Source organism: Mercenaria mercenaria, chromosome 8 (assembly GCF_021730395.1).
Source record: "Mercenaria mercenaria strain notata chromosome 8, MADL_Memer_1, whole genome shotgun sequence".
Classification (NCBI taxonomy): Eukaryota; Metazoa; Mollusca; class Bivalvia; order Venerida; family Veneridae; genus Mercenaria; species Mercenaria mercenaria.
Window position 1 is genome coordinate 70,559,761 of NC_069368.1, and position 22,291 is coordinate 70,582,051.

At 35.8% G+C, this 22,291-nt stretch overlaps 1 protein-coding gene across 2 annotated transcripts; it reads left to right on the forward strand.

Moving 5' to 3' along the window:
* Positions 1-8,833: 8,833 nt before the first annotated feature.
* On the forward strand, positions 8,834-12,103 carry LOC123566117 (uncharacterized). Of its 2 annotated transcripts, none has more exons than XM_045359991.2 (2): positions 8,834-8,915; positions 9,202-12,103. In XM_045359991.2, the coding sequence occupies exons 1-2, from the start codon at positions 8,908-8,910 to the stop codon at positions 11,678-11,680; spliced, it is 2,487 nt and encodes an 828-aa protein (XP_045215926.2). In that variant the 5' UTR covers positions 8,834-8,907; the 3' UTR covers positions 11,681-12,103. The 2 variants fall into 2 exon arrangements, with proteins under 2 accessions (XP_045215926.2, XP_045215925.2); XM_045359990.2 differs by lacking the exon at positions 8,834-8,915 and adding an exon at positions 8,921-9,036.
* Positions 12,104-22,291: the final 10,188 nt, after the last annotated feature.

Genomic DNA, 22,291 nt, shown 5'->3' on the forward strand with positions numbered 1-22,291 from the left:
AAACTTAGAATAATGCAAAGTAGTCTCTGAAGAAATGCGTTTTCAACTTTTTCCTAAAGCAGTCAATTGAAGAACTTTGTCTGATGTTCAACGGCAAATTGTTCCACAACTTTGGCCCTATAGTACTAAAGCTTCTATCACTAAAAGTTTTTCGCTTGTTGAAAGGGACGATGTAACAGTCAACTGATGACTCCGAGGATCTGAGGGAGCGCTGGGGGATTTTCGGTGTTAAGAGTTCAATCAAATATGCAGGCGCATTTCCAACATGGCAATTGAACATGTACGTCAAGATCTTAAAGTTTATTCTGGCTTTGATCGGCAGCCAGTGCAAATCGTAGAGTGCCTGCTTAGAACTGTCTCTTCTTCTACGATTCAGAACTAACTTCGCACACATATTTTGAATGCGTTGCAGTTTTGCGATGTCACAATCAGAAATACCGTATAAAATAACATTACAGTAGTCTAAATGCGAAATAACCAGCGATAGCACTAAGGTTTCAGTTGCATCCTGAGTCAAATATTTGCGAATGTTTTTGATTCGGAAAAAATTCAATATTGCCGTTCTACACTTTATTTTTATATGCTCTTTGAAAGTTAAAGTTTCGTCCAAATAGGCCCCCAAATATCTGATGTTACTCTGTCTCTTGATTTTATCACCACAAATATCTATCTCGTGAATGTTTAACTTATTCAACTGAGGGGCACTTCCAAAGGCAATATGTTCAGTTTTTGAGGAATTCATTTTTAGTTTGTTACTGTTCATTCACTCATTTGAATCTGTAGCAAACTCCTCGAGTTCACCAATGGATTTAGCCTCGATGGATGGTTCGGGCTTAAAACGTGTGCTTGCGGAGTGGTCGTCGGCAAAGCCAAAGACGGAAATGGACGGGGGAACAATGTCAAAAATCGTTCCTGCGTATGTGAGATAGAGCCACGGCCCTAAACAGCTTCCCTGGGGGACACTACACGTAAGCTCACGTGCTGATGACACTGTTTGATTCACACTCACGCGGCAACTCCGTGGCCTCAGATATGAGTTCAACCAGTCCAATGCAACACCAGAGACACCATACTGACATTTCAAAACGTCCAAAAGAATATCGTGATCTACCGTATCAAAAGCTGCACTAAGGTCTAATGCTATCAATGCAGTCACTTCTTGATGTTCCATAGCGTCCAAGATGTCATTGATAAGTCTCAATAAAGCCGATTCGCACGAATGATGTTGCCTGTATGCGGACTGATTTTTCGGAAGGGGATTATGTTCATTTACATGTTTATTAAGTAAATACAGTGCTGCTTTCTCTATCAATTTGGACAAGAATGATAAATTGCTCACTGGCCTATAGTTTGAGAATATAAGTTCGAGACCAGCTTTCTTTAACAGAGGTCTAACTATTGCCAGTTTCCACTGCACTGGGAAGACTCCTTGAGTCAATGAAAGATTCACTAGTCTAGTTATAATTGGGAGGAGCTCGTTTAAATATGACTTCAACACTTTTGTTGGAATAACATCAATTTCACACGACTTTGTTTGTAACTGGTTAATGAGTTTTCTAACTTCATCCTCACTAAGTTCATCAAATTTTCCAAATTCCGGCACATTTCTCATTGATGGTTTATAGTTTTCAAAATCTTTTAAGTTGTCCCGTATTTTCTGAATCTTTTCCATGAAAAAGTCAGCAAATTTGTCAGCTAGCGTATTTTCATTTTCAACAACAGGCATTGGATTCTCCGACTTGCCGCCGGTGAGATCTGTCACAAATAGTTTCAGTTCATGGTGATACTTATTAAGAGCAGTCTTGAAAATTTCATAGTCCTGTGGATTTTGGTACCTCCTCTACAAACGTTCGGATTTGCGCAGAATTTGTTTTAAGTGGCGGATATCCTCATTAAACCACGGTTTCGGATTTCGACAAATAATAGTTTTCTCTTTTAAAGGAGCGTGCTTGTCAATGATATTTTTCATTTCATCTTGAAAAATGTCAACATATGTCTCAATTGAATCACTTTCAATTTTCAAATCAGCAAGGTCACTAGCAAAATCTGAGTCATTTATGTCATTAAAGTTCCGGTAAGTAATAGACTTGCTGATGATGTTTTCCTTTTTCACTTTTGTAATGACTTTTACTACACGATGGTCGGATAAGAAAGGACCGGGTTCACATGAGATAAGTTCAACACCATTTGCGACCTCTGTGATCACAAGATCAAGACTCTGACCGAACACTTGTGTTGGGAAATGTACATGTTGTTGCAACCCCATAGCACATAAACAACTGTTGAATTCAGAAATAGTGTTGGTGTCGTCATGTATATGTAGATTGAAATCTCCCATGATCATGAGATTGGGGTACTTGGAAATAACGTCTTCAAGAAATTCGAAAAAGTCTTTCACAAACTGCGTAGGTGTCGCCAAAGCTGGGGGTCTATAAATGCCTACACAATTAATGGTAATGTTTTTAAAGACCATTTGCCATACTCCGTACTCAAAACTTTCGGTGGTGCCAGATACCATTTTGCGCATTTGAACACTACTTTTACAAGTCAGAGCAATACCGCCACCCGTTTTGTTTCTACGATTCGCAACACTGAGTCTATAACCATCTTGATTTAAATCTGATGTTTCGAATTGGGATTGTTTTTCATCGGAATACCAGGTTTCCGTCAAAAGTGCAAAGTCAATGTTCTCGTCACGAAGCAATTGTCCGACTAGCACATCCTTTTTGACTACTGAATGACAGTTCAATGTTAGACAGGTGACATTCTCTGTATAGTTACTGAGTGTGTTTGATCGTTTTGGATATACAAGATTTGACACATTTACACCATATTGTTTCCTTTGTATTTTGTGACTTGTGTGTATTGCAGCTCCTGATCGGTAACTTCTAAAGTTTAATATCCCCAGACCTTTTAATCTTGCCAATAATTGTTGGTCAGGTAAAATCCATTGTCTGGGTATTGATCTATATTTGTAATTTGCAATTTGTAATCCAAAAACGAATGATATATTCATAAATGTCATATATTCATGTAACTCCAAAACAAAAATGAAGTTTCTACACAGTCATTTAATCACATAAAATCCCATTTATTTAGAGAGACACAATTTAGCAGCCTTTGACATTTGGCGCTCAAAATGATTATAATCATAATCATCAGATGTGGAGTCATAAGAATTTACAGTAATGTTGGTCCGCATGAGAATGTTTTACATCTGGAGATTTTTGTGTGGACCTGAGGTAGCATTAGCAAACGTTAGAACAAACTGAGGCTGGCCTGATAAATGAAACAAACAGCAGAAATGTCCATGCTTTCAGGCTTTCTGTAGGTTGTTTCTCCACTCTGTATTATCGCCAAAAGTACTGCTTTTGCACGAAAATAAAACTGTAAATGATTATGATTCTTTCAGTGTGCCCATGGAATTACAAAACAAAAACAAAAAGTCGTATTGCCGTCCATGTATGAAATGAAGAGCTCAAACCTTCACACAAGAAATAGTAATCAAACAAACATGTCTCATTTACTGTCTGCTTTAATCGTGAGAAGTAACATGTGCAGACTACTTAAAATAGGATGTAGTTTCAGTTTTATTTGTTTGACAATGCATTATCGTCCGGGATACTTGACAATATCCTTTTGCGGATAGCGACCTTTTTAAAACTAATACTTGACTCTCGTTCAAAATAAAGCTGCTGGTGTGTTCGTTAAGGGCCATAATACCTTTTTTTGTAATGTGGCTGCGATATTTTTGTTAGGAACATAAAGTAACATTAATGTCTTGCTGATTTGAATTTTCGACAATTCATTTCTAATTAATTTGGCAAGGTTTTGAATACTTACTAACATATAAGTTTTTTTTCTCCCTTTATGGCTCTATCTGTATACTTTCATATGCAATGATTGAATGGAGCTTTTCTAACCAGCTAATTACACATAACAACCTTTTAGACTTTATCTATTTTAACGCAAACGTTTTATAGCAGTTTAAGATATCTTGATCTCTTTGAAAAATAATAGGTAAGGGTAGATTTCTCGGGAGCACAGAGCACCAAAATCACAGCCTCAGAGCCGCCACTAAGCCCACAACAAAAAGAAGCCGTAATGGAAAAATATTACAGACGGGTTGCTTCAAAAATCTTACAAGTACATATAAATTTATGCCAAATATAAAAAGAGGGGGAGAAAGTGGTAAGGGGTAAAAAAGGGGTGCGGATTGGGGGAGGAAGTTGAAGGGGAAAGTAGAACAAGAATGAATATACAAAGGGAATGCTACGTTACTTAATCACAGTTACACAATAACGTAAACCACAATAGCGCAACTAACATAGAAAAACGGACAAGTTAGATACAAGAACACAGTAGGGCACCGCTTTAGACTCTTAAGCACACAAACGCACCCCTATAAGCAGGAAAAAACAATCGTGTACCGCCTTAGGATTCCGGCAGCCAAACTAAAGGAGAACCACGAAAACTAACTCAAAGTAAAGGGGGATGCAAAAATGGAGCGCAAATGCAAGGGGAAAGGGCGGGGGCAATAGGGGGAGTTAGGAGGAGGAGAAAACGCTTACAACAAACAAGACAACATACGCAACAGACAATACAAGACAGACAGAAAACCAGTTGAAAATAGGGGCACCGCCTTTAAACTGTCAGTAACCTATATAAAGGAAACTGGGGGGTTTAAACGCGTTTAGGGCATGCCAACCTCATGGAACCATGCAGGAAATATAATATATCGACAGAAAACAGTTATATGAAACAAAAGAATCAGGTATCTAATCAAATCAATAAAGACATTACGTTAATATTTCAGGAAACATTATAGTAACGCTACTTGTATTCACTTAGTGGATCAACTGGCTAGGTTTCTGAATTAGATCCAGTTATATTGCAATATCGTGTAAGCGTGAATATAAAAAAATATTCCTATAAGATACAATGATAATCTTCTATGTTTTATTTGCCACGTCATGTTTACAACAAATCAAGGTGTTAAAGATGAACATTTACAAGTCAGATTTATAAGAACAGAACACAACTTTTTTTTTTAAAGTCTTAAGTACACGCTACCTTGATGGATATGATATGATGTATAATCGGATTATAGTCACACGGTAAGCTTCTGGAAAAAAACATATTGAACATGTTGAACATAATATATATTTATGTTTCGAGAAAAAAGACGACCACACGTTAAACAAATTTATTATAATATATACCGCATACACTGTACAAATATTCAATAGATTATAAAGTTACCTTTCACTTCAATGCACGTGTATCAATCATAGCAACTACAAAGAAATGAATGTGTTGTGAATAATTCTGCTTTTTTCCTAAACCAACTGATGTATTGAAAATGTATGAGTATGTATTACTACGGTAACTACGTTTAACAGAACAGAACAGGGGCCGTATTCATAAAGCATCTTAAGTATAAGTTTTGACTTAAGTTGAAGATTTTACTTAAGTTTGTGGTGATTTCAGCTTAAGTCTAAGTAAAAAACTTAAGTCCAATTCATAAAACAGCTTAAACTTAAGACACGTAAGAAATGAAAAAAGTCAGAAAACAAAATGGCGTCGTGAGTACGATTAAAGTGTTGTTTTTCATATAAAAGCACTTTAAACATAATTGTGCATGTTGTATCTGTCTGGTATTGATGTTGTTTTTTTAATGTTTTCGTCCACAATAAAAGCCAAGAGTTACTTACTAAGTTGTTTTATGAATAACAAATATACTTAAGTAAAATAAATTTCTTACCTAAGTAATACTTAAGTAAATAATCAATTTCTTATACTTATACTTAAGATGCTTTATGAATACGGCCCCAGAACAGACTTTTATTAAGACTTATACATAAGTACATCGTCTAAACACATATATGTAAACATTTTAACATGTCACGTGTATATACATGGTAATAGTGTTACATGCAAACGAAACATTTAGTCATATGATAGAGGAAATATGAACATGTACATGTTCGTACTTCTGATAATGATGTGTAGCTAGGAGTATATGATATGGTAACAGAGGGTGAACATATTAAGCAGGATTGTTTAAAATAGCATTACGAATTCATAATGATTCCTTGATATAATTGTATAGCTTTATCAACTCAAATTTATGTTCAGAGTTTAAAAGTTGATGGTATTTGAACACAGATGGATGATCATAATAATAACGCTTAATGTATTTTTGTTTAATAGCAGTGTAACATGGGCATATACAAACAAAATGATACTCATATTCAATATCAAGTTGGTTACAACATATACAATAACGATCATTACGTGAGGTATTGTTTCTTGCATATCTGCCCGTTTGGATCCTTAATGGATGGACAGACACACGAATCTTACAAAAATATAAACGATTCTTCTTTGGTAACATGTTCACATATTTTTCATACTGAAATTCATTTTAAATACTTTATCAAGAACAGTACTATTACTTAAAGATGCAAACATTTCCTGTTTAAAAGTATCTATAACTATACATTTAAATACTTGCACAAATACATTAATGTTTACATTATGTACACCGTCAAAACTATCTGCAAAACCATAATCAATATGCTGATCATTTATCATAATAGTTTTCTAACATTCTAACATTAGTAACCCAATTACAAAACCCTTTATTACTATCTTCTAGTGCTTGCATATATGCAACTTTTAACAGTATATTATTTGTTCTTGATAATTTTAACCAGTACTTTATAATCCGTACATATCTACTAATATATAATGGATATCTATCAAGTTCCCCATATACAAACCTGAACATGTGTTAATTTAACTTGTATTAACCGTTTGCAAAATTTCAGATGTATTCGTTCTATTTCTTTTGATTTGGTATAGCCCCATAATATGTGGTTTCAGTCAACACAAGCTGGTATCATCTGTGGTTACCTTCAAGGGTCTATTTTAGGTCCTATCCTATTTTCAATTTATGTCGTAAATTAGTTAGTCGTCGTTTGTTGTTGTAAGAAATATACTAGACTTTATTTTATCCAGGGAACTGGAACATTTAAGTAAATGATTGGTTGGTAAGAACGAATCAATACTATTTGGTTCTAAACCTAGACTGAAGTCACATTCAAGCTTGAAATTTTCTTGTAATGGCGTGTTCATTAAGTACCTGGGTATAACTTCGACCCAAACTGTATTACGTGATTCAATGGCTAGATCAGTCATTAAAAAGTAAACAGTGGGTTAATGTTTCCTTTTAGGATAAGCCAATTTTTACCATGTATAAGAGAAAACTTCTAGTCACGTCCTTTATTCAGAGCCATTTAGATTGTATCTGCTCCGTTGGTCTGGTACCCAGATCTGACTAGGAATTTGACAAAACTAGGCTCCATACTACCAAGAATACACATATTCGTTTTGGCGACTCCTCCACAAGACTGTTAGTAACTTTTGTTGGAGGACAGTACACGATACAGAAGACGCTCCGATTCCAAAAGCTTTCCTGGTTCTTACTCTTCACATGTGTAAGGTAACCACACACGGAAGCCTAGTTAGTAAAGCGGGGGATCGAACTCACGACGCCTGGTTTCGTAGTCAGACAGTGGTGTCACTGGACGACTGCGCTCGCTCCATGAATAAAGTGGTATATATTCCTTTGAGATAAGTTCTTCCCACAATAATCCAGATATAATTGTGGATTAAATATTTATCAATTACTTGATAGGTAGGACTATCTACAAGAGCAGCTACTTGAAAGTTAAATAAGAAATTTCAGAAATTCTTAAATAATATGCTTCAAAATGATCAAATCAAGACATAAGTACTATATTCAGTCTTAAATGTTACATATCAGCAGCCAGCATTATTTTTTCCCTTAAATTGTTTTCCATAATCTAAAAATTTAGGTACTATCTCTACTTCCAGGTTAGTAACTGTTTATTATTCATTAACTTAGGTCTTTCTCATTTAGATGTTATTGTAATTCGACATTGAAATAGTACATGTATATTTTAAGGAAACATAATACCATAATATTTTCATTCTTTTGTTTGACTACTGTATGCATAATAACACTTGTCAAACGGTTATCCAATTATACGGACACTTAATATATAAATGAAAAATTTATGATAATATTTCTTGTAGATGCAGTCTACTCAATCAAACCGAATCTGCAATTTTCACTATTTGCATTGTTCTCGGTGCTTACGAGGGATCTTCTTTCCGGATTTAATATATTTACTTCACAACAGCGGGTGTTAAGTGCTGTGTGGCGGCCGTAAAAAGTCGCCCCGACTTCATCCCAGTGTTGTTATATTTTCTGGTCCAACGGGATCACTGATTTCAACTAATTTAGATTTGAAAATTGAATACTGCTTAAAGCCGGTGCTATAGGGGCGTGGGCAGTGTTGCATTTTCCATTACTGCTCATGAACAGACTCAATCAAATCGAGTCTGCAATTTTCACTATTTGCATTGTTCTCGGTGCTTCCGAGGGATCTACTTTCCGGATTATATTCTATTGGTTCTCCCAAAATACAACAACCCCACAAATAACATCTGACGAAGACCCCTCTGATATGTAAACATCACGACAGTTAGTAATTTTTCAATTAAACTACATTTGAGCCGCGCCATGAGAAAATCAACATAGTGGCTTTGCGACCAGCATGGACCCAGACCAGCCTGCGCATCCGCGCAGTCTGGTCAGGATCCATGCTGTTCGCTAAAGGTTTCTCTAATTGCAATAGGCTTTGACAGCGAACAGCATGATGCGCAGGCTGGTCCGGATCCATGTTGGTCGCAAAGCCACTATGTTGGTTTTCTCATGGCACAGCTCATTTGATATTTCATTACATGCAAACATACTTACATCTTCTTGTGCAGTGATAACTTTTTTATAAGCAGACTACACGTTTTCTTATTTTCATGAACATGTACGTATCGAATTATCTTCCGGATGGTATATGCTTATATATATTGTTTTGCACTTTGATGTCATACAAACATTTTAGTAAAATCGGATATGATATAAAAGTGTTAAAAGTGTGGTGTAATGTAAGTATAATAAAAGTGACAATATAAAATCATTTGAGACATGTTTAGGAATATAATACAGACGGTCTGTAGAAAAAATATCACACACGTGACATTGCGATACTTAACTGGACTTTTAAGGATTGCCAGTACTATTTTCACCAATTTCCTTTGTGTTTTTTTCAGAAGTTACAGCATTAGAATGGAGTGTATGAAAAATCTACTATCAGCTATTTCCATTATCTGTCTAACCAATCATGTAACATTGAACAGACTTGAAGTCAACCATTCCAATAAAGAGGCGGGGATAGGCGTGCGTGAACTGTTTCAAAACAGGTCAAATCACACTACAATTAAGGCGACTGGTGTAGCCGTCACAGGATATAGAAAGTCGCTCGTACGGCTGGTGAGTAAACACGTGGGCAACCGCGTGCATATGCACGAAGTACCTAACGATGTGGAAATTAGCACGGTCATTGATGACGACGACGACTGTAAACTTGAAATATGTAAAAAATGCATTAGCCTGTTCCGACATGATGTGATTACCTCTGAAGCAAACTTTGTTTACCTTAAATTGAACCCAGCTTCTGGTGTTACTATAAGAGGAAGTAAATACATTGTTGGAGAAGACTTATGGGTTTGGACTTTCTATGGAAAGGAAGGCGGGTTGGAGTTTCTGAACTGGCCAATAGAATTTGGAGTTTGGTCGATGGGACTGTTAACTAGTTACGCTCTTACCACCCCACAAGACATTATAATCAGGAAAGTATCAGGAAATTGTTCAAATTTAGAAGTAGGAAGACCCAAGGACGACACGATTATTAGTAATGCCCTCTTGAACTTGACACTGGAAATGATGGACTTCTCAGAAGAAAAATATGCACCAAGTTATTTCTGTTACAAAAGAAGAAAAATAATTAAACCACATTTATTGTATACCTTTTGCAAACACATCGTGTGCCCTCTTGAAGCTCTTGAATACGTCTGTTGCAGCTATTATTACCAAACATTCCTTCAGGAAAGGACCATCACGTGTCATTTCCCCAAGCGCGTGTTTGAATATGAAACCGTTGGCTGGATATTACCAATTATTGTTTCAATGGTGTTGTTCGTGTATTTTCCTTTGTTTCTTCTTTACTCAGTTCACATTTTGTTTGATCGGAATGAAGACTATCCCAGTGTATCAGAGACTAATTCACTGGCAGTTCACGAAAGTATAATTTTATCGGACAAAATTATTTGGCTCAATGAGCACGACCATGTGACTTTATTTAAAACTCTTTTTTCACCAATAAGGAGATGCCGAGAATTCTTAGTGTCAAAAGAAACTGGACCCTGCCAGTTTGTTTTAAAAAGGTTTAAACGCATTTTGCTACCTTGTCTCAGCTTGCTAGTTATTGGACTGCAAGTTTGCATCGACTTCTGGTTTCTTCATTCTTTTGTTTTAACAAGTGTCAATAAAGGTGTGCCTATGGGGTTTCGTTCCCTCATTGTCGGGTATCAGGACAGTAAAGATAATTTTCTTCCGTACCTCGGAGGTCCTTATATTGCTATTGGATCGTATTTGTTTATCACAAGCATACTTATTATCATCCCTGACAATTTGTCAACCCTGCTAATTTCCGGTCTGCCCGGAAATGACGTAGATGAAAGTGTATCACCCTTGTGTATTCGGTCTCGTTCCATCGAGCATTTTGGTTCCGTCTGCATTCGGAAAAAGCATAACTATCTAAAGTTGTATAGTGTTTATCTGGCTCAATTTTACATGTTTGTCAACAGTAGATACTGGGAGCATATGTTCCGTGTACAAAAGGAGCGTTGGCAATATTTCTACTGTTCAAAATTTTGCGTGGTTTTCTTTCCATTCTATGTCGTCTTTTGTACCATTGAAATATTCCTATGTATAGTGATTTACGGTTTTCCAGTTGTGTCGTTTGCTTTGACTATTATCAAAGCATACTGCGGCAGGCTGCACTTGTCACAAAGGCGACGTTTTTGTGTAAAAACCTTGTACATCTTTGTCGCAATCATTCTGATCGCTTGCGTGTTCTTTTTCTTGCACATGTTCTGCACAATATTCATGGATGCTACTCTATTTTTCACAAGAGTGGTGTTTTTCACGTTCACCGGCGTAGTTGTGTATCCAAAAGTATCTTATGGGTATCTGATTTTCACACTCACCGTCATTTATTATCTCTGGCAGAGTGTCCAAGACTTCTCTCGTATTTATCAAGACCTTTTGAAAGACACCATTAGTATTTGTTTTTCTTTACAAAGGGCTAATGACACAGATCTTCTTGTGATCCAGAAAGGTGATTTCAGTGGTGTCAGGGAATCATTGTTTGAACACGTAATAGAAAATCACATCCCAAAGAGGAAACAAGTGTTTATCTCTTTATTTAAAGTTGCTATTATTTTGATTGTATTGGGACTTCTTATTAACATATTGATCGAAACTGACGGGTTTCGACAACTGCACACTATCGTGCATGTAGGAACAGCTCTGTTTATCTGCTCGTTGCCGCAAATACTGAAAATGATGTGCCATGGACATGGGAGAAAGTTCAAACAACGACGATTTCGCAGAGAACTAAAAAACACAATCATTAACTACGTCGGTAACAATGTAGAATCAACCGAATCTTCAAACTCCGATAATTAAACAGTGAATATTTAAACATCATAGGAATAAGATTTTAGCAAAATACCTAAAGAAAGGGTTAAAGGTTATACATACATTTTAAATATGCTTTAGGCCCAGATGTTAAATCTTCTATTTTCAACAAAACTTGTGCAGATCTTTATATATGTTTTGTTTTATTTTCAATATGCCGCAATTTATATACTTTATAAAGTGAAGTTTCCGGAATGGTAAGCAGTTAGTGTGTACAGAAAAGTATAATTACTTTCTATATTATTTAGAGAACTTATTATACAAGTCGATGTATGATGCGTACTGCATTTAGTATTTTTGAAATGGCAAGAGATGTGTGTTTTGCTTAATCTTTTTCTTTTAATGCAAGTTTAAATACTTGTTTCAATTTGATAAAACTGTAAATAAACAAATAAAAGTTATTAATGTATAGAGATGAATTTTGTCTATAAAGGTAGTGCATTCGTACTGACATTCGGCTATTTCCGTATGATTACGTATTCTCGTGAAGAAATTCGGCATTCTTGTGACATAAGTGTGGCTCAACGTGCACATGACTTCCTTAACCCTGCTAAATTTCTATAACAAACTTATCCATCTTTCAATTTCGACAGTACGATTAACTGTAAAAAGGGGTGTTTACTAAAACGATACTGACTGAATGGTGAACAGTGCAAATCTTGATCAGACTGCACGGATGTGCAGACTGGTCATGATCTACACTGGTCGCAAAAGCAGAATCAATCCTATCGAACATGGTTAAAACCCAGAGAATTCTGGAATTGCACCCGGGGACCACATAATTTGCCAGTTGTTGATACGGTGCCACTAACTTAATCTGTTAATTTTAAGATTCCCTCGACATTCTCGGTTTGTCCATTCCACAAGGTACAGAATTCTATTTTGAAATTGTGCCCTTTATAAAATTCTGCATATGTCCGATTAAGTAACAGTTTTATACTTTTGATATCCACATCTTACAACGACGAAAAACATGTTTATGAATCAAAACATTGTAAAATTATCATTATTATATAGGAAAATATAATCAAGGCGATTTTCGAAATACGTATCTGTAGTTTAGTTGAATATTTGTAAATCAAACAGTATTCACTGAAATCTTTCCTCACTGACCGTTTAAATAAGGACCTTTTTCTAACAAAGTCTCTTTCTTGCTTACCATGGTTTGTTTTGGGATTATGTAGAAACACTAATGAATGAGAATATTAAATGAACTTTAAGACTTGCAAATATGTATATATTTAATAAAAAACCTAACTTACTTATAACTGTGATATGGGAGAAGGTGTAAGGTAATGTGATACTACAAGAGAACCGATAAATCCATAATATTGTTAAATCAAAGGACAGACAATAAAGTTGTTTTTATTTTCACTGTGTTATTTTGTCAAATTGTCTCGTTTTTTTTTTTTTTTTTTTTTTTTTTTTTGTTTATATAGGACCAAAGTAATAGGATTATTTCATTCAAGTCAGTTCGGCAAAAATACACATATTCTGTATCTCACCATCCCAGCCAGCATTCTATTATCGGCCCGATATCAAACCGACGTCGTTGTCTATAACGGCCCGATATCGGTTTTAATTTCGGCTGCAGATAGGAATGATGTCGGCCCGACGGTGTCGAGCCAACATCATAATGACATTGGTCCGATATTGGCAAATGATATATGGCCAACATTAAAATGATATCGGCCCAATATTGGCAGATCATATCGTGGTCGCTAAATAGTGTGACACGCAGTGCTTTATCAAAGTTTTCTTAAAGTATACACTTTATAAATTCTCAGAGTAATTTTCTTGAGAACTGATGTGTCTCGCATCATGTGAATGATGCTTTTTGATTTTATTGATATAATATTTTTCACAACTATAAACTGCGTGTTTTATACAGTTACGTAAGCTTTCTGTTAATTCTTAACACTATTAAAATTGTTCAATTAGAATTTAAAACATATTCATATTTTCAATTTTTTGTAAATATAAATATTTCTACGGCGACATTTTACATACAAGAGGGCAAAGATGGCCCTAGTTCGCTCACCTGAGAAACACACCATAACACACCGTAACAGTATAAACATGTTTGACCTAGTGATTTCATGGAAAAAAAATATTCTGACCAATTATCATTAAAATTGGAGCAAAAATCTTGAGTATAAATAAGTATTTTCTTTGATTTGCCCTAGTGACCTAGTTTTTGACCTCAGGTGACCCATATTCGAACCTGACTTCTGACCAAATTTCAAGAAGATCAGTTGAAAAATACAGCCTCTATCGCATACACAAGGTTTTTCTTTGATTTGACATACTGACCTACTTTTTGACCCCAGACTACCCATACTCGAACTTGACCTAGATTTCATCAACGCAACCATTCTGACCAAATTTCATGAAGATCAGTCGAAAAAATTTATCCTCTATCGCGTACACAAGGTTTTCCTTTGATTTAACCTAGTGACCTACTTTTTGACCCAGATGACCCATATTCGAACTCGACCTAGATTTCATCAAGGCAATCATTCTGACCAAATTTCATGAAGATCAATTGAAAAATACAGCCTCTATTGCATACAGTATGGTTTTCTTTGATTTGACCTAGTGACCTACTTTTTGATCCAAGATGACCCATAATCAAATTTAACGTAGATTTTATCAAGGCAATTATTCTGACTAAATTTCATGACGACCAATTGAAAAATACAGCCACTATTGCATACACAAGGTTTTTCTTTGATTTGACCCAGTGACCTACTTTTTGACCCAAGATGACCCATATTCAAACTTGACCTAGATTTCATCAAGGCAATCATTTTGCTTAATTTCAGGAAGATCATTTGAAAAATACAGCCTCTATCGCATACACAAGGTTTTACTTTGATTTGACCTAGTGACCTACTTTTTTATCCCAGATGACCCATTTTCAAACTCGGACTAGATTTCATTAAGGTTATCATTTTGACTTAATTTCAGGAAGATCAATTGAAAAGTACAGCATCTATCGCATATACAAGCTTTTCTTTTGATTAGACCTAGTGACCTACTTTTTAATCCCAGATGACCCATTTTCAAACTCGGCCTAGAGTTCATCAAGGTAATCATTCTGACCAAAATGCATGAAGATTAATTGAAAAATACAGCCTCTATCGCATACACAATGTTTTTCTTTGATTTGACCTAGTGACCTAGTTTTTGACCCCAGGTGATCTATTTTCAAACTCAGCCTAGATTTTATCAAGATTATCATTCTGACCAAATTTCATGAAGATCAGTTGAAAAATACAGCCTCTATCGCATACACAAGCTAAACGTTGACAGACGACAGACAGACGCCGGACATCGAGCGATCAGAAAAACTCACCTGAGCAGGTGAGCTAAAAAATAAAAATGCATCTAAATTATTACCTCCCTTTATTACATATAAAATTTTGATTAATACCGTCTACAAATTTTGTTCGCAACCTAGTTTGATTAATTCTGGCATACATCATATTTGCTTAATCAATTAGCACATATAAACAATTAGATTACTTTTTCACGTTTATCAATAATATTTTGAAAAATATAGTTATATTAGAGAATCAAATATCGGCCCGATGTCAATCCGACGTACGAAATAGTTACACTGATTGATGTTGATCTACCAATTTCAATATTTTGCGGCACTACAACGGTCCCACGTCGGCCCTACATCGGCCATTTTGCCGATATTTCGACATTATACCTATATCGGGCCGATATAGGCATGCTGGTTGGGATGTTCCAAGTTTATACAACAGTATACTATATATAGTATACAACAGTATACATAAAAGTAGGCCCCTACAGCTGCCTTTAAAACGCATTGGTTACTCAAGGCAAACAAATATACGAGAAACAAGAGCTACCACTATTGGTGAAAAAAGGCCGCCGAAGCATTCCCATGAATGCTACAGTTATCTGTACAAAATATGTCAGAATAGTTTAGGTATGAATCATTTTGTGACCTTGACCTTTACCTGAGAGACCTGTGTCATTATGTGCGACACATTTTCCCAATATGGTTAACATGTTTGTCAAATTTTTTTTCAAATCCCTTGATAAATGGCAGGGTTTATGGACCAGACAAGAAACAGACCATGTTAACTTTTAACGTCCAAGTGTGACCTTGCAATTGGAGCTAGGGGCAAGGGTCCTAGGCATGACACATCATCTTATTATAGGGAACATTTATTCCATGTAATTTTAAAATCCCTTCATCGATGGCAGAGTAATGGACTGGACAAGAAACAGACAGTGTTAAGATTCGACTTCTAAGTGTGACCTTGACCTTAGAGCTAGGGGTCTGGGTCTTGTGCATGACACGTAATGTCTCATTATGGGGAATATTTTTGCCTAGTTATTTCAAAATCCCTTGATGAATGGCAGAGTTATGGACCGGGCACGGAACAGACCATGTTAACCTTTAACCTTTAAGTGTGACCTTGAACTTGAAGCTATGGATCTGGGTCCTGCACACGACACATTGTCTCATTATGGTGAACATTTATGCCAAGTTATTGCAAAATCCCTTTATGGATGGCAGAGTTACAGCCCGGAAGAGAATTCAAACGGACGCACGCACAGACGGACAGTGCAATTTAATGTCACCAGCTTCAAACCTTATGACACTGCCTGTCCTAATCTCTGCCCTCAATCAATGTATAAAGTTTTATAAATGTAAAATTGGAAAAGTATTATTGTTTTGGCACATGCACAAACTTGATGTAAAAACACCATAAATTTTTATTCAGCGCCTACACATAATCTTCAAAGTTATGAAGGAGTGTATGGGATCATATTTAGCCGATTATTTCACATGCCTGCAAATGATAATGTACCGATTACGAGGAAATTGTTGTTTGATAGTGGCATACATACGTAATCAGGGGTCGTTCTGCTACAATCTTAATCGAAATTCTACAGAAAACGACAGCCTCTCACCAAGCTGTAAAATAGCGTTGGCATTAATGGCAATTCATTGCACTGAACAAGTGTTTGTGACTTGATGAGAACATATGTGCGTTTCTGTATCACTTTTTGTTTCCAGAAAGTACGTAAAAATAAGGTAAAACTTCTTAGAAAACTTACCGCAAGGTGATCATTTTTTCCACCGTTTTTGAGACGATTCCTTCACCGTTGCGGCGTTGGGACCACTGCATCTGCAAAAGCAATGTCCAGTGTGATTAAAGGAATGCAAAGACGGAATAGTGGGTTTATAAATTTAACATCCTTCTAATTATTGTGGCATCGATGTCTTTTATATATTTTACTGACTTGCTTAATTAAAATAGATCGCTCTGATATTGGGGTTTAGATGTCAGCACCGAAAAGTATACACAAGTTATAATATGTTTCACAATGAAAGAAAAATCCTCATTTCAAGATGAGAAATTAGAATTTGTGCAGTACTACAGTTATCTTGGGGTGATGATTTGCAGGGAGCAGCGCTTTTCACTTAGCAAATGGCGAAAGATGAATTTATAAAAGAAAAACATAAAAGATTCTTGAGAGATTTCAAAGTTAATTTTTAATGCCGAACCTCCACTAAGAACTAATTTAGCCTACATTTATTTGACTCAGTCGCTGGTAAAAACCTAGCCTATATGTTCTGAAATTTGGGAAGCGTTTCGGATGAATATGCAGGGTCAGACTGTATAGTCGATATAGCTCTATAAAAATAACATTCATGGAAAGCCTCATTAAGGTTTTTGAAGTATTCTATACGGTGCACAAAAACAGATTCAATACAGCTAGATCTATATTTTACATGAAACTTGCAGATTTCTATAACATATCTGCGCCGTGTCTATGTGCTGGCAGATACTATTCTAGCTAAAGACAAGAACTCTGTTACTTAAATTACTATTAGCGCTTTCAAAGGAGCTTCACGATAAAGAAAGTTCTTATTTTTTCTGGCTAACATAGACATCTGTAGATTCTAAGTCACTGCATAGTCTTCACTAAAATTGTCAAACAATCATAGGGACCTACATTCGTGGAATATGACAAGAGTTCGACATAGGCCTTCAAAACCATATTGTATAAAGAGAAATATCTGTCTTTGAATAGAAGTAGGCCTAAGTACTACACGCCTGGTAAACAACAGAGCTACCTCTTTCAGAGGTATACGGTAAATCGCCTTATAGCTATCTTACGACTACTCGGTTTGCTTCTTGATAGCAGCTAAAATGCAAACATGTGACAATGAAATCAGCTTGCTTGTAAACAAATGAAGAATAAATTAGTGAACTTTAAGTTCTCTGTAAAGTTAAATCAAATCTACATCGCCTACCATTCCACGATTTTTGATATTCGATACAATGCTTGTAAAAATACCAAAAATATGATGACACCTTTGTTGACGTCACGTTCTTTTATCGCGACATATGTTATTGGTACTGTTTAGTTTCTCAGCATGAACATGGTTTCGGACTGGGTGGTTCCAATACTCCCGCTTTCTTAGCTTTGGGTATTGTATAATCACCCCTTTGATATGGTGCCTGCTTTTTAATTTTGTATTTTAGCAGTTCCTGCGATAAGCAGGCTCCATAACCTCAGATCCCCTTTCTAAATTCCAGTTTGTTTAGTTCTGCCCATTGTTTTCTCGTTTATGGCAAACACATCATTTTAACTGGGGACCATACGCCGCTTTTCATTGAATTACAATATTCCATGTGCACCGCCGTATGAACACATCTGCGGATGTCTCCAAATTGTTTTTTTTTTTTGTTGTTGTTGTTTTTGTTCTTTTAACATGTGTAAATGTTGAGTTCTGCTCAACTCGGGGCTAGAGGGCGTGGACGGTAGCATGCATTTCCACTACCGTCCATGAACAGGCTCAATCAAACCGAGCCTGCAACATTTTCGTTTTTGTTGTGTTGAGCGACCTGTGGAGTTTTATGACGTACCGTTAGGGTCGAAAATGCCGATTTAGCTTTAAGACAATTCGATTTAGTATGACCCAGGGTCGGACATATTCCAATTAGTATGACCCTGGTTGAGAATTAGCTTAAAGCTATTTCATTTAGTACGACTCAGGGTCAGACAATTTCAATTTGTATGATACTAACTCGAATTAGTACGACCCTGAATTAAGATAAATCTATTTAGCTTTAAGACAATTCGAATTAGTACGACCCTGGGTCGGACATATTCCAATTAGTATGACCCTGGGTCGGACATATTCCAATTAGCTTTAAGACAATTCGGAATTAGTATGACCCTCAATTACAGCAGCCATCTTTAGTACGACCCTGAGTCGGACATATTCCAATTAGTATGACCCTGGGTCGGACATATTTACAATTAGTATGACCCTGGGTCGGACATATTCCAATTAGCTTTAAGACAATTCCGAATTAGTATGACTCTCAATTACAGCAGCCATCTTTAGTACGACCCTGGGCCGGACATATTCCAATTAGTATGACCCTGGCTCGGACATATTCCAATTAGCTTTAAGACAATTCGGAATTAGTATGACCCTCAATTACAGCAGCCATCTTTAGTACGACCCTGGGTCGGACATATTCCAATTAGTATGACCCTGGGTCGGACATATTTACAATTAGTATGACCCTGGGTCGGACATATTCCAATTAGCTTTAAGACAATTCGGAATTAGTATGACCCTCAATTACAGCAGCCACCTTTAGTACGATCCTGGGTCGGACATATTCCAATTAGTATGACCCTGGGTTGGACATATTCCAATTAGCTTTAAGACAATTCGGAATTAGTATGACCCTCAATTACAGCAGCCATCTTTAGTACGACCCTGGGTCGGACATATTCCAATTAGTATGACCCTGGGTCGGACATATTCTAATAAGCTTTAAGACAATTCGGAATTAGTATGACCCTCGATTACAGCCGCCATCTTTAGATCGACCCGGGGTCGGACATATTCCAATTAGTATGACCCTGGGTCGTACTAAATTGAATTAACTTAAAGACATATTATTTAGCTTTAAGACAATTGAATTAGTATGACCCTCGGACAAAATACCAGAATGGACTAAATTCACTGACCAATGAAATCAGGTGTTACATTTTCCTGTACATAATCGTCTATATCCAGAGGCCACCATAGGTCAGTTGAAATAAAATTTTGAAATCTTGAAAACAGTTATCATAAAATGTCGCTTTCATGTTTTCTTGATCGTGTGAGGGATATAGTAAATGGTGTATTTGATACGCGTACACAAAACGGTGTAAATGATCAATCGATTAAATATTCGCTTATGAGGCTTAATTAGTTGCTTTTAAACTTTAATGCGCATATGTACCAGGTTCCAAGCTTATCAGATGGCCAGTGCCATAAATACACATTATCTGATTCTTAATGGGACATCATGCTGACAAGACAACAAGCCTGAAATTTCAAAATCAAAATTGATTTCCAGCTGCAGACACTTGTCCTAGGCAAAATAACTGTTAAGCCAGTATCTGTTGAGAATGTATATATAGCCATATACCTGAATCACTGCAACAATCACTAAAGATTATTATTATTGGTTGCAAAAAAGGAAAAATGTTACATAAGCAAGATCAAATAAATGGCATGAAATACAAATACAATAAAAATATAAATGATAATAACATAACGTTTGTTATAAAAACTGAAAAGAAAAAAAATGCATTATTTACTTCTTTAATATCTTTTGAACAAATTGTCCTAGAAAAATAGTGGTAATACTCACCTTTCATTCTTTGTGAAATTTAATTGAAGAAAAAAAACTTCATTTCATCATTTTTGTCAATTTGAAATCTGGTTTTATATTTATTATTCATTGATAAAACATAACATGTTGATGTACTTATAGAGAAATTGTTGTAAAACAACACACATTGCAATAACAATATTCTTATACATTATGCTAGTAAACTACTTGGTATCCAAAAACAAATTTTATTATCAACACAAAAGTTTCGAAAATTTTAACTGATCTGGATTTTAATGAAACATATCAAAAGCAACGCAAGACATAAATAGGAGGTGTCAAGCAAACATTTCATTTGATATTCCACAGTTTCCATTGAATATCGAGGCCAGATTTGTCAAATTCGGAACTGGATAAACAGAAAGTTACATTGAACCACATACTTTTGCTATACATTTCCATTATACAATGTATTTACAAAGTATAACGTAATAGTGCTAGATATGTTTCATGATTCAATTAACAATATTTCAGTGGTAAATAACTTTCTTGATTGAATGAATACCACAAGAAAAAACTAATGCAAAATTAACGGAAATAGAAATTATCAATTTGAATTTATCTATGTTATTTTTGTCATAGGTTTTAATTTTTTGTGGTGAAAAAATTGTCATTTGTAATATGACATTATATAGATATTGCATTCCTGAGAGAGTGATATGAAAAATGTTCCGCATATAGCTCCCCGGTCTTCAAGTGTTGCAACATGACCACGTAGTTGTTACTAGTAATTCATTTATATGATTTAAGATATTGAGACTGATTTCTAAAAAGCAACTTTAAATATAGAATAGTTCGTATCCACATTTTTTCCCAGTAATGTGTGAGACGATGGCTCTAGGATTAGAACTCAGCTTTCGTATTTATATAGTGAAAAACGAAAACCGAGCACGGCCGCTAGCATCAATTTTTATATATAACTGAACAAAAAGATTTAGCAAAAAAAGCAAAAAATGAATGTCGGGTTTGAAACCCGCACCTGACGGTCATGCTCAATGTAAGGCATTTGATAGAGAATGACAGACCGGTTAGAAAATTAAGTTACCGTTGAAACATCGTGACATTATCCATTATCGCGTGTTCTTTTAAAGAGGGTTACTGCGTTGTTTTTGTATGGGCTTCTGCACAAACAAAACTAGAATTCTGTCGATAGCATATGAATGTCCCCAGTCAAATGTCGCAACACCGCTTAATGTCGCAGCAGTGTTAAATGTCACAAAATCATCTGCCGCTGTATGTCGCACCTTTAGCGTTACATATGTCGCAAGAACTTGCCCATTGTTATTTGTAGCAACACCACACAGCAAATAACGAAAGAAATAACTAAGGTATGTTCATGGGTCATAACAACCTGAGATAAGATAAAGTGTGTACATGCGTGCCTGCCAAAGTATGCACTGTGTGGACTATTGAAAGGGTTTAGAAATTACATACTGTCCTGAACTGCATGTTTGTTTTTCAATGTAATTGATTTGATATTTAGATTCTAAAGGTTTGGGCCTGGATGCGGTACTCGCCGCGGTACTTAGAATTGTTTTAGGTCTAAGCTACACTACAACATTTTATCTCGAGCACCAATATCTTATCTCGAACGCACGGGATCCTTTTTCGAATTGACGATGTCTTATTTCGATCAAACGAAATTTTATTTCGATTGCTCGTAATAATTTAATTTAAAAATCAAAACGTAGTCGCCGATAACTTTCATACACGATACATTTAAAAAAGACCCGTCAAAAAATGAAGGCTTTACTAGCCCAGCCCAGTCCAGTCTGATTCGTTTAAGTAAAAGCTGCAACAAGTTATATTTTTGTAATAGGGAAATGTTTGATAAATGCGACATGAAACGGCCTTGCCA